At 57.1% G+C, this 10,790-nt stretch overlaps 4 protein-coding genes across 9 annotated transcripts in view; 1 reads left to right on the top strand and 3 right to left on the bottom strand.

Moving 5' to 3' along the window:
* Positions 1-12: 12 nt before the first annotated feature.
* HDHD3 (haloacid dehalogenase like hydrolase domain containing 3) lies at positions 13-975 on the bottom strand. Its single transcript, XM_015878641.3, has one exon. The coding sequence runs from the start codon at positions 973-975 to the stop codon at positions 178-180; it is 798 nt and encodes a 265-aa protein (XP_015734127.1). The 3' UTR covers positions 13-177.
* ALAD (aminolevulinate dehydratase) lies at positions 13-7,108 on the bottom strand. The gene is made up of 12 exons (XM_015878637.3): positions 7,068-7,108; positions 5,181-5,328; positions 4,970-5,020; positions 3,758-3,854; positions 3,134-3,269; positions 2,682-2,765; positions 2,364-2,452; positions 2,197-2,252; positions 1,910-1,997; positions 1,521-1,607; positions 1,256-1,385; positions 13-1,184 (listed from the first exon to the last, which is right to left on the bottom strand). The coding sequence occupies exons 2-12, from the start codon at positions 5,291-5,293 to the stop codon at positions 1,105-1,107; spliced, it is 1,011 nt and encodes a 336-aa protein (XP_015734123.2). The 5' UTR covers positions 5,294-5,328; positions 7,068-7,108; the 3' UTR covers positions 13-1,104.
* A 189-nt stretch (positions 7,109-7,297) lies between these two features.
* Positions 7,298-9,688, bottom strand: POLE3 (DNA polymerase epsilon 3, accessory subunit). Its single transcript, XM_015878653.3, has 4 exons — positions 9,591-9,688; positions 9,229-9,314; positions 8,925-9,043; positions 7,298-8,435 (listed from the first exon to the last, which is right to left on the bottom strand). Exons 1-4 carry the CDS (start codon positions 9,654-9,656, stop codon positions 8,275-8,277), a joined length of 432 nt encoding a protein of 143 aa, XP_015734139.1. The 5' UTR covers positions 9,657-9,688; the 3' UTR covers positions 7,298-8,274.
* Positions 9,386-10,790, top strand: part of RGS3 (regulator of G protein signaling 3) — a 49,362-nt gene continuing 47,957 nt past the window's right edge. The window contains exon 1 of one of the 6 annotated variants that reach the window (XM_085521556.1): positions 9,386-9,494. The gene's annotated coding sequence lies outside the window, so the exon portion shown is untranslated. The remainder of the gene's footprint in view (positions 9,495-10,790) is intronic. The other 5 variants (XM_085521557.1, XM_085521559.1, XM_015878625.3 and 2 more) reach the window with 5 other exon arrangements.

Consider the following 10,790-nt stretch of genomic DNA (forward strand, 5'->3'; position numbering starts at 1 on the left):
AGCACAATTCTGTGTGTGCCAGGTGCCCTTTATTGCCTGAATGTCGCTCCTGCTCTGCGGGCAGCACCTCTCTGTGCTCTGTTTCTTTTCCTTACCCCACACAGCAGCACGCAGCCCCAGCCCAGCAGTGGGTCAGCACTCAGCAGCGCTGCTCCCTCCCAAGGGCAGCTCTCGCCGTTATCCCTTATCGATGACGGTCAGGATGTGGCTCAGTGTGGGCAGCACGTGTCCCGGCGGCACATCGCGCTCCGTGCTGTGCCCGTTGCTGTGCAGCAGGAAGCTGTGCATGCCGACCTGCCGTGCCGCCATATAATCCCTGCTGTAATCATCCCCGATATGAGCCGCCTGTTCGGGCAGCGCCGCCCCGAGCCGCAGCGCCATCCTGAACATCTCCGGGTCCGGTTTAGCGACGCCCGCGGCCTCGGATGTGAGCACGAAGTGGAAGAGATGCCGCAGGTGGCAGCGCTGCAGGATTTCGTGCAGCCGGTTGTCGAAGTTGGACACCACCCCCATGCGCAGCCCGAGCTGCCGGCACCGGCTCAGGGTGTGGGCGGCTCCCGGCAGCAGCTCCCAGTTGTTCGGGCTGCAATAATCCCGGTACAGGTTCTCCGCCATCTGTGCCAGCAGCGTTTCCTCGCGCACCCCGACGAGCCGGAACGTTTCTTTAACGACGTGCAGCCACCACTGCCTGGAGCTCAGCCCCTGGCCCAGCCCGTAGTTGGGGTATTGCCGGCTGTGCGCCGTGTAGGCGGCGCGGAACGAGCAGCTCAGCGCGTCGGGCCGCAGCTCCACGCCGTGACACCGCGCCTCGGCCGCGTAACTCAGCGCCACCGGCCGCCGGAGCCGCAGCAGCGTGTCCTTCACGTCCCACGTCAGGAGCCGCAGCCCGAGCATCGCTAAGGGCGGGCGGGGTGAAAGGGACCGACAGCGAACACGGGAACGAGCCAGCACCGGACACCGGCACCTGGGGGGCATCAGCCCGATGTGGGGCCGGAGCTGAGCGGGGAACGGGGGGCGGACGGGAACGGTCCGGCCGGGCCGAGCTCCGGGACGGGACGGGCCGAGCAGATCCGCTCCCCCCGGTGCTTCCGGCTCCTCCCCCGCTCAGTCCCGCCCCGCCGCCGCCTCCTCCCGCAGCCAACGCAGCAGCTGCGGCGTGAAGTACGTGATGACGGTGTCCGCCCCTGCGGGGACACAGCGGGGTGAGTCCGGGGGCGGCTCGAGGCGGCCCGGCCCCGTTCCGTCCCCTTCTCACCTGCCCGGCGGAACGCGGCCATGGCCTCCATGACGGCAGCCCTCAGGCTGAAGGCTCCCGCCTGCGCCCCGTGCCACAGCATGGCGAACTCCCCCGAGACGTGGTACACGGCCACAGGGTGCGTGGGGTGCTGCGGGGAACGGCGGGTCAGCACCGGGACACAGCGGGACACAGCGGGACTGCGGCTGTGCGCCCCCCCTGCTCACACACACCGGTCGCAGCGCTGCCCGGCCGCCCCCTGCCCACGCTCCCCTCGGGGCCTCACCCGCTCCTTGACATCCCGCACCAGGTCCAGGTACGGCATCCCGGGCTTCACCATCAGCACGTCTGCGCCCTCACGCACATCCCGGTCCTGCAGGGAGGATGCGCTCAATGATCCCAAAGGCTCATGGATGATTCCTCACAATTCCCAACCCAGAACAGAACACAGAAAGGCCCCCACCAGCTACAGAAGCCCACAGCCCAGCCTGGCACCTCACCCCTTCTCCCCACACTCCAAGTCACAGTGAGGAGTGCCCTCCTTGTACACGTTTTTCAGGCTCTGGTGAGCTGATGGTCGTTGATGTTCTGCCTTGCACAGGGCAAGGACCCTTGGCCATCTTGGCTGGATGACTTGTCTGGTCCCCACAAACCACAGGGCCTGGCTGGACTCACCACAGCTCGCAGTGCCAGCCCGCGGGCACCCGGGGGCAGCTGGTAACAGCGACGATCTCCAAAGGCAGGTTTGGATTGTGCAGCATCCCTGGGAACAAGCAGGGCACAGGAATCAGGGCCGTCAGTGTGAAACCAGGCCAGGACAGCGGCCACAGCTGCTCCCCCTTCCTCCACATCTGACTCAGGAGCCAAGGTTCATCCCCAAATACACTCTGCTGCAGCGCTGGCTCCCTCCCTCCTTGCTGCTCCTGCAAACGTGGGCTGTTCCCATCCCTGTAGAACCTCACCTGAAGGGTCCATAGAAGCACGATGCAAACTTGGCACTGTAGCTCATCACTGAGACCTGCAGATGAGAGCGGGGCTGTGAGGGCTGGAGCTCTCTGCTGCATCATAGCTCGAGGGTGGTAGGAATCCCCTCCTACAGTTGGTTTATATTCTGTCATTACATTCTCACCTTGTTTCCCATGTCGTTGGAGATCAAAGCCTTCTTTATGGCTGCAATGCGCCCATCCATCATATCCGAGGGGGCAACGATGTGGCAGCCTGCGGAGATAACAAGCTCAAGGCTGTAACTGCCTGCAGGAGGAGCTGACCCTGGGCATCTCCCTCGTACTGTTGAAGGTGTCCAGAGTCTCCGTAGCTCCTCCAGGGTTGGCAGGTGGATGCTTCCCCAGATCAGTGGAAGCCCTCCCATTGAAGCCAGGTATTTGCTTTTGGGCTGGCTATAAGTGACAAGAGCCTTGTGTGGCTGCTGCTGCGAGGCATTGCTCACCTGCTTGGGCATAAGCCAGTGCCACTTCTGCTAGCCGCTGGCAACTGGCCTCATTCTGGATGGTGCCATCTTCCCGCAGGATGCCTGGAAGAAAAAGTGCGTCAGGCAAGAAGCAGAACAGTGAGATGATGGCCCTGATCCTTGGAGTTCTTTAACAAGCTATAGAGATGCTCAGAGCAACAGTGGGGAAGGTGTTAGAGCTGGATAAAGAGGGGCTGAGCAGGAGACTAACAATGCAGTGCCCACAGATGGGACTTGACATGTGAGTGCTCCAGGAAAAGGATGACAGTGACGGGGGATCCAAGCTCAACACAGTGCTGGGAAGTCTTGAGGCAGGTGCTGGCCAGGCCCCACCAGCACCCAGAAATCCACATGAGAAAGCAGAAACCCTCAGGTGCTCCAGGTAAGAGGAAGGTGCCTGAACAGCACCCCAGCCCCCCATACGTGCTCACCGCAGTGCCCGTGGGAGGTGTAAGGACACAAGCAGACATCACAGGCAATGAGCAGCTGTGGGAACGTGGCAGAGATCTTCCTGATGGCCTGGATGGCAGGTGTGTCTTCTGCATCTGCAGCAGAGCCTCTTTCGTCCTGCAAGAAGAAACATGTCTGAGCACACAGAGCTGAGGGCCTCCCACCAGCTCCTCCATGGCCACAGGTCAACACAGGGAGTGTTCCTGAACACACTGTCACACTGCAGTGAGGTGTGATCACCAGTGGTGGAAAAGGGTGACAGAGCAGTGACACTGAAATGAGTGCAGATCTTGGGGCCTCTCTGCAATGGCTCCCAGCGCAAGACTGGGTCAGGAGGAGCAGCACTTCTCAAGCTTCCATGCTGCTCTATGAAACGCAGAGCTCTCTGCTCTCATCTCACCACTCACACAGAGAAATATAGCAGAGGCACCCAAACCTATTGGGATCATTCTGGGTGTTGCTGTGGTTTCCCATCTACATCCTGCTCTGCGGAATGGGCTGCCACAACCCCAAACTGCCCCTGTTTCACTGGGAGACCCTCCAGCCCCACAGTGATCCCCCACAGCTCTGCAGACCCCTGCCACCACCTGCTCATGCACACTGACCTTGGGGACCTTGCTGGGCACCCCGAAGATGAGCACACACTTCAGACCATCCTCAACAAGGGGCTGCAGCATCCCCTCCAGCTTGTTGACTCCATACCTGAGAAAACCAAAGTGAAGGTGTGCTGCCAGGCACCCAGACCTGCCCTGGGGGATGAACTGGACAGGAGCCATGATTAAGGCTGACCTGGACACCCTGCATCACTGCCACAAGGCAGAGGGGGCTGTACAGGGGCAGGGATGCTCAGCAGCATAAAGCAACAACTTGAGTACCCTCAGTCTGTTCTGCTTTGAGACCAGCAACTTTGTGATCCAGCAAATATACCATGAGTACACGCAGTGCCAGCACGCAGCCCTCTGACCTGAGCAGTGCACCAGTGCTGGCCAGGCCCTGCCTGCTGGGACACTCAGGGATGGACCCGAGTTAATGATTAAGTTGGATGCTGGCGCACACCAAGCAGCAGTGGGAGATACAGGGGAGGTGCTGCTGGAAGGAACAATCCAGACCCTTATCTGGGGCAACAGCACAGTTATCTACAGGCAGGGACAGAGCAGGGAGCCTTACGCTGTCTCTGCTCTGAAAGGATGAGCGTGCCCTGCCCTTGGATCCTTTATCTCAGCTTTCCCATTACAGCCCTCAGCATGCCAGGCCTGGGCTCAGTAGAGCACGCAGGGTGCTGGACACCATGCCTGGCACAGCACAGAGTGCAGGCTCTGCTTTATTCACTCTGCTTGCACAACCATGGCTGAGTGCCCAGGACCAGCAGATCAGGAGCTGGGAGCAACAAAGTCCTGTGTGCCTTCACCAAGCTCCAGGAGCCCTTCTCACACTGACCCACCTCCCACTGCCCAACAGCAATGGCTGACGTGGAAAACCTGCCCAGCACACCCTGCCCCTGGGAACATCCCACTCTGGCCTCTGTCCAAACCTTGCAAACGTAGCATGCAAGGCTGAATGCAGGACAGGAGTCCACATGCAGTTGCTGTTGGCCTCCCTGTTCTCTTCCAGCTTCTCTGTGTGCCCAATGGAACCCTGGCACCACCCAGCTCCCCCATTTTGTCCTCCTTCCTGCTTTGAGCAGAGGGATGTTTCCACCCTGCTTGATGCTGGGGGGATCCCCAGGGCAGGGATTATGTACAACAATACAGGAGTGTTGTCCCTGTCTTGTGCACATCTCTGGCTGCAAAGCAGCTCCTGGTGGCTCTGGCCCTTACCTGGCTTGTCCAGGGAGGCTGGCAATGGGCTCCACCGCATCAGGGCTGTCACTGCAGAGGGCAGATGGGACAGAGATGTGAGCACTTGGTGTCAGAAGGGAGATGGGCAGGGCCCAGAGCACAGCCCCTGCCCCACACTTGTCCTGTAGTGTTATGCCCAGCCAACCCCAGCTTGGTCTGTCCCCAGTCCAGAGCACCAGGGCTCACTCACGTGACAAAGATGGGGTAGATAAGGTTGGAGGCATTGAAGGTGGTGGCTGTGCACTGCCACGAGCGCAGCACGGGGTGGAAATAGCCACTGTGAAGGAGTGAATCTGCCTGCATCCTGGGAATGCACAGGGAGGTGGTGAAGAGAGACCCTGAAACAGAAGGAACAAAAGCAGGAGGTCAGGGGCTGGCTGCCACTGAAGGACTTTTATTGCTTTATGTCTAGATCAAATCCTTGCCCTGGAGGTTACCAGCCTGAGATGAACAGGAAACGAGCCCTGCTCACTGGGAATCGCAGCTGCTGCTCAACTGGTGACTGTGAGATGGGGAAAAAAGAACGTGATGGCCCCACATGCTGCTCTGCTTGGACGGCTGGGAGCTGCACTGCATTCCCCAGAGCATTTGCTTCCCAGGCTGCAGGGATGAAGCAGGAGCTTCCGCCCCATAACCCAGTAAATGCCATTCCTGCTCTGCTAACATCAGCTGCAGGCTGCACACCGCCCTGCGCAGCCACAGGACGTGCCCGTAACAGTATTTTCTTCTTCCACACCTCACTAATAGTCTTGTGACTGGGCAATTTACATGTACATTTCACAACAGCAAAGCCCTGGCTCACCCAAACCACGCTCCCTTTGCCCTCACCACAACGCTCAGCAGCAGAGCTGGGCAGGACATGGCTCCATTCCTCCGGGAAACGTTAATTGGAGGCGTTCCTATGTGTTACACTGGGAGAAGCTCAAAGACCCTTCAAATATCCCAACACGGAGCCAAGTTGTTCAGCTGCACCAGACTCTCCCACTTGAACCAAGCTGTGTGCATCCCTGGCTTGGGGATGGAGCAACCTCTCCCTTACTTACACAATGACATAAAAGGACCATAAAGCACCATGATGATGCTCACAGTGTGGAACACACAGGCTGTGTCCTGGCCCAGACCCGCTCCATGCCCACACAGCAGAGCCCTTGGGAGGCCGGCAGTGCCCGGGCGCAGCTCCAGGCAGCAGAACAAAGGGCTCAGTGAGCACAGACACCTCGAGAGTCCAGAACATGCTCCAGGCTCTGATCCCACGGAGGGGGATGGCTGGGAGCAGAGGCAGCAGCTCCCACTGCGCTGTCAGGGGCAGATACCAGCCCCAGCCTGCACTGCAGGAGCGGGGACGGCTTGTCCAGAGGAGATAACAGCGCTGCTGGGGGACCCCCGCCCCTGGGCCCCCATAGGGGAAGCTGCTCCATGCTGCCACTGCTCTAAGGGCAGCAAGGAGGGAATGGGGGGCATCGCCCACAGCTGAAGCACAAAGCTGAGCTCCCAGGAGACACAACGGAGCTACACTAATGAGGGCGGGTTAATTAGCAGTCAGCAACAAAGGGCAACGTGTTCAGAAGGGTTTTATCTTGCAGATAGGATGTGGAAGCGCTGTGCTCACACATGCAGTGACAGCAGTTGGCAGCACTCTCTGCTCGGTGCCTTCCCCACGTGTTCTTCCCTCTGGACCTCAAACCAGACACATCTTTCCCTCAGCTCCCCCCGGCCCGTCACAGCCACACGCCGTTACCGAACCCCCGGTGCCCGCCCGGTCCCAAGGGCACAACCCGGCTCTATCCAAGGTCTGTCCGTCCTTGATGCCGCCCTGGGCCCCGCACACCCCGACACCCGCCCGACCGTCTCCCCCGCCCGGCGGCGCTGCGGTTGCGCCGAGCCCGTGGGTGACGGAGCCCCCGGGGCCGAGCAGCACCGCCACAACGGGCCGGGCCCTATGGACACCTCCCGGCCCCGTAACGCTCCGTGCCGATCCGGGCACTGCGGGCCGCTCTCGGTGCGGTGTCGCCCGACTCCCCGCAATAACCCCGCAGCACCGGCCGAACCGCGCTCAGACCCGCGACCCCGCGCTCACCTGCCGCCGCTTCCCGCCGCAGCACACAGCCAGATTTGCATAGCCCCGCCCCCCTGATTTGCATATCACAAGTCTCGCGCGGCGGAGCGCGGGAAAGGGCTGGCGCGCGCTTGTCTTGGCGCGCTCCCGGTGGCGGGAATTTGGCTCGTGGGCGCTGTGTGACCTGAACCGCAACGCACTCACACCACGAACAGCTCATGGATTAACCATGGAAATCAACCAGTCAAGACCCGTAAAGAATCTGAACTTTTATTTAAATCCTGGTCCGGGACGGGATACACCCCAACAGGTACCAGAAAGCTCAATAACATGGAATAAAGCCCCCAGACATAGAAGGAAACCAGTAATGCAGCACCCAGCAGCACCCAGCAGCCTGTCTGCAGGAGCTGCAGCTCCACAGAGGAGGGGAAGGAGCTGAGACCATCAGCTGCAGCACAACACACACTTGCTGCAGCCTTTTGCTGTTCCTCGGACATAATTTTGCAGGTAGCTTTGCTTAAGGTCGTTCATCAAAGTTCCCTCTTTGTCTCCAAGGGCTTGAAAGACACAAAACAGCATTTCTGGTATAGATTCACTTTGGAAGCACCTTCAAGTCTTTTTTTGTTATTATTCTGGTTCATGGAGGGGAGGAATTCAGCTCACTGACCCTCGTACTGTGTGCTGCATCCAGCTGGTGAGGCTGAAAGAGCATCACTGTGAAAGAGCAGGGGAGAGAAGGCACAGCCAGAATGCAAGACAACGAAGGGAAAAACATCACTTAGAGCTTGAACAGTCAGCTTCTAAGGCTCTCAACATCATCACGTAGACTCTAAACCCTGAGGGGTTAATGAGCCAGGATTCAGCTCTCCGCTTGGTTGAGTGAGCTTATTCATAAGCTCTTTCAGGTTCTCCAGGTCACTTCAGTGCTGAGCCATCCGACATTGCTCTTTTTTCCCTTTGTTTCAGAGTCAATCCAGCATAAAAATACCAGACCCATTACTGTCTGTTCAGCACCTGGGGAAGCTGCCAAGTCCCCTGCGTGCAGGGAGGTGAGGCACCCATGAGAAATGCTTTAGCCAAGTCCTTTGTGTACAGGCTAAAGCCAAAGAGAGATTCCAGAAGAACAGTACAGAGCTCTACTGGAAACCAGACGGGACATGGCCAGATTTCTTTACAACATTTATATCCCTAGTAACAAAACCCAACCCTGAATGTCCCATTGGCAAGCTCAGTTGTCCACCTCTTCCTCATCATTTTGCTCTTCTTCCTCCATCCTTTCATCATCATCATCATTATCATCTTCTCGGCTCTTATCTTGTTCCTCTGAGTCTGCCTTCTTGTCTTTATCTTTTCTCGCTTCTTTCTTTCCCTTCTGTTCACGTCTGTAAACTACAAAGAAAAAGAAGAGTGAAAACCTGCAAGCCGGTGTTTCCACCACGTGAGCACTACAGCAGCTGGGGCCCAGTGTCCACTTAATGAACTCACAGCAGCAGCTCCCCCTATTATTAGAGCTGTGCTGTCCAGCCCGTGAGAAATCAGGTGAAGTTTCAGCAGATAAATGCTGAATAGGACACAGGATTTCACATGTGCAGGCAACACCTACGACTTCCCTTACACAGACCTAAGAGGGGACTGATAGCAGATAAGACTTTCTCAGTTCTCATCAGTGGTGAAATGTTATCCCAGCTGTTAAGGTGCACATTATTAACATCCACACAAGCTGCAGTGTAAGATGCCAAGCAAAGAAGTATTTGCAAACTCTTGCTTTTTTGCAAAGTCTTGTTTTTACAGGACAGACAATTAAGTGCTGCTTGTCTGATGTAAGCAAACAGAACTTGGTGCTATGGCAGCTCCGTCCATAGGGTCACAGGCCGATACCTTCCAGGGATTCCTTCAGAGGAGCAATAAACCGCTGGAACTCCATTTCCTCCATGGCAGAGAGCACATCGCCAGCATTCAGCGTCTTCCTCTTCCCCTTCATGGCAAAGTTATTCGCACTGCTCAAAAACAAGAAGAGTTAATGGATAACTGCCATCATTCACTCTTCTTTATTACAGTTCTAAACGTGTCCAGAGGGGGGCCACAAAAATACACGATGGATGCACACCCAGCAACGAGCCCCAGCCCAACCAGCAGAGATCTGAGTTACTAACAGCAGCTTATACACACAACAAGCTCTTACCATGAGGTCGCATAGAGCACGAACACACTCGCTGCTCGGGATATCGCACTGCGGGCTTCTTTGGAGATGTTCACCCCGTCGGGCAGCTGGGAAGCAAATAAAGACCCGTTAATCGCTGCTGGGAAGCAAATAAAGAGCTGTGAACTGATGCTTTAAAGCAAATAAAGACCCGTGAACTGATGCTGGAAACCAAACCCAGGCCTGTCAGCTGCTGCTCCGAGCACATATCGGTTCTGCTGTGGCACTGAGCTCAGCACGGCCCTCAGGTAAGGCATTACGAGCAGCACAACCCCACAACGAGGATCTATGAGGGACAGCGAGGTCTCCGTATGGCCCAGCCCCGCAGCCCGTCCCGCACCCACCGCCTCCTTGATGATGCGGGTGATGACGGCGTTGGGCAGGTTCAGGTCCTCCGGTCTCTCCGCCATATTGGGCCTCCCGCGCCGCCACGGCCCACAATGCACCGCTCCTTCCCGCCCTGCCCCGCGGCCGCCGTTGGGGGGGGGAACAATATGGCGGCGGGGGGCCAATATGGCGGCGGGGGGCCAATATGGCGGCGGGGGGTTGGGGGGGGGGGGGAGGGCAGTGTGTGTCATTCGGCCTCTGGAAAGAAAACGAACTGTGATGTGGTGGAACAAAGCAGCACTCCGTTATTCCTCACCACACATAGAATGTGACTTGACAGGACACACCACGCAGTACATCAGCATCCACATCCATCTTTCTCCCATAAACATGAGCTGATTGATGGCCCTTTGTGTGCTCAGTGCTCCCAGTGCCCACCATTGAGGGCTCTGACCCGCTGCCATCCACTGCCCCCAGCTCAGGAGACCCCCATTGCTCATAAAGCCTTGATAAGCTCAGCCTCACTAAAGCTGAACGTTTCCAGCCCATGGATTCCTTTTGCTGAACCAATAGATTGGTCACTAATCCCTATTGCTAAAGAAGAAGGTTGACCCAGTGCTGTGCTGGGTTGGTTGCTCCCGCTGCTGGAAAATGCATGTAGGAAAGCCTGCACTGCCAGATCCTGCTCCCAACTTCAGGTTTTTAAGCTAACTTTTAACTTTTTAAGCTAACTTCAGGTTGGGAGCAGGATCTGGCAGTGCAGGCTTTCCTACATGCATTTTCCAGCAGCAGGAGCAGCATTGGGGATGATGCACAGCAGTTGTGAGATGTATTAATAGCTGGACTTACAGCTCGTATTGGACACAGTAACGTGTTGTGGTGCTGCACAGCATTACGGACACACAAAGGTCAGAGCTGGAGGAAGGACTGTGTGCGTGACAGCGCTGATTGCTTTCCCACTTACAGTAATTGTGTTAATCAAAGCCTATCGTTGCGCACACAAACCGCTCTCAAATCTCGTTTCTAACTCTTCAATGTATTCTTCTGTTAACAATTCTTCTGCAGGGTCATTCGGCGGCTCTCAGGGGTGAAGTGCTGTAGCAGGTGTTGCATTACTTTTTAATGAAATAATGACCGATTGTAGCTGGTCCATTTGTAACTGTAACACACGCTGCTAATGCCCGCTTCTGGACCAGCTGGCGGCTCGCTGTTAGCAA

The sequence above is a fragment of the Coturnix japonica genome, chromosome 21, assembly GCF_054131305.1.
Source record: "Coturnix japonica strain WE chromosome 21, WE-NBRP24, whole genome shotgun sequence".
Classification (NCBI taxonomy): Eukaryota; Metazoa; Chordata; class Aves; order Galliformes; family Phasianidae; genus Coturnix; species Coturnix japonica.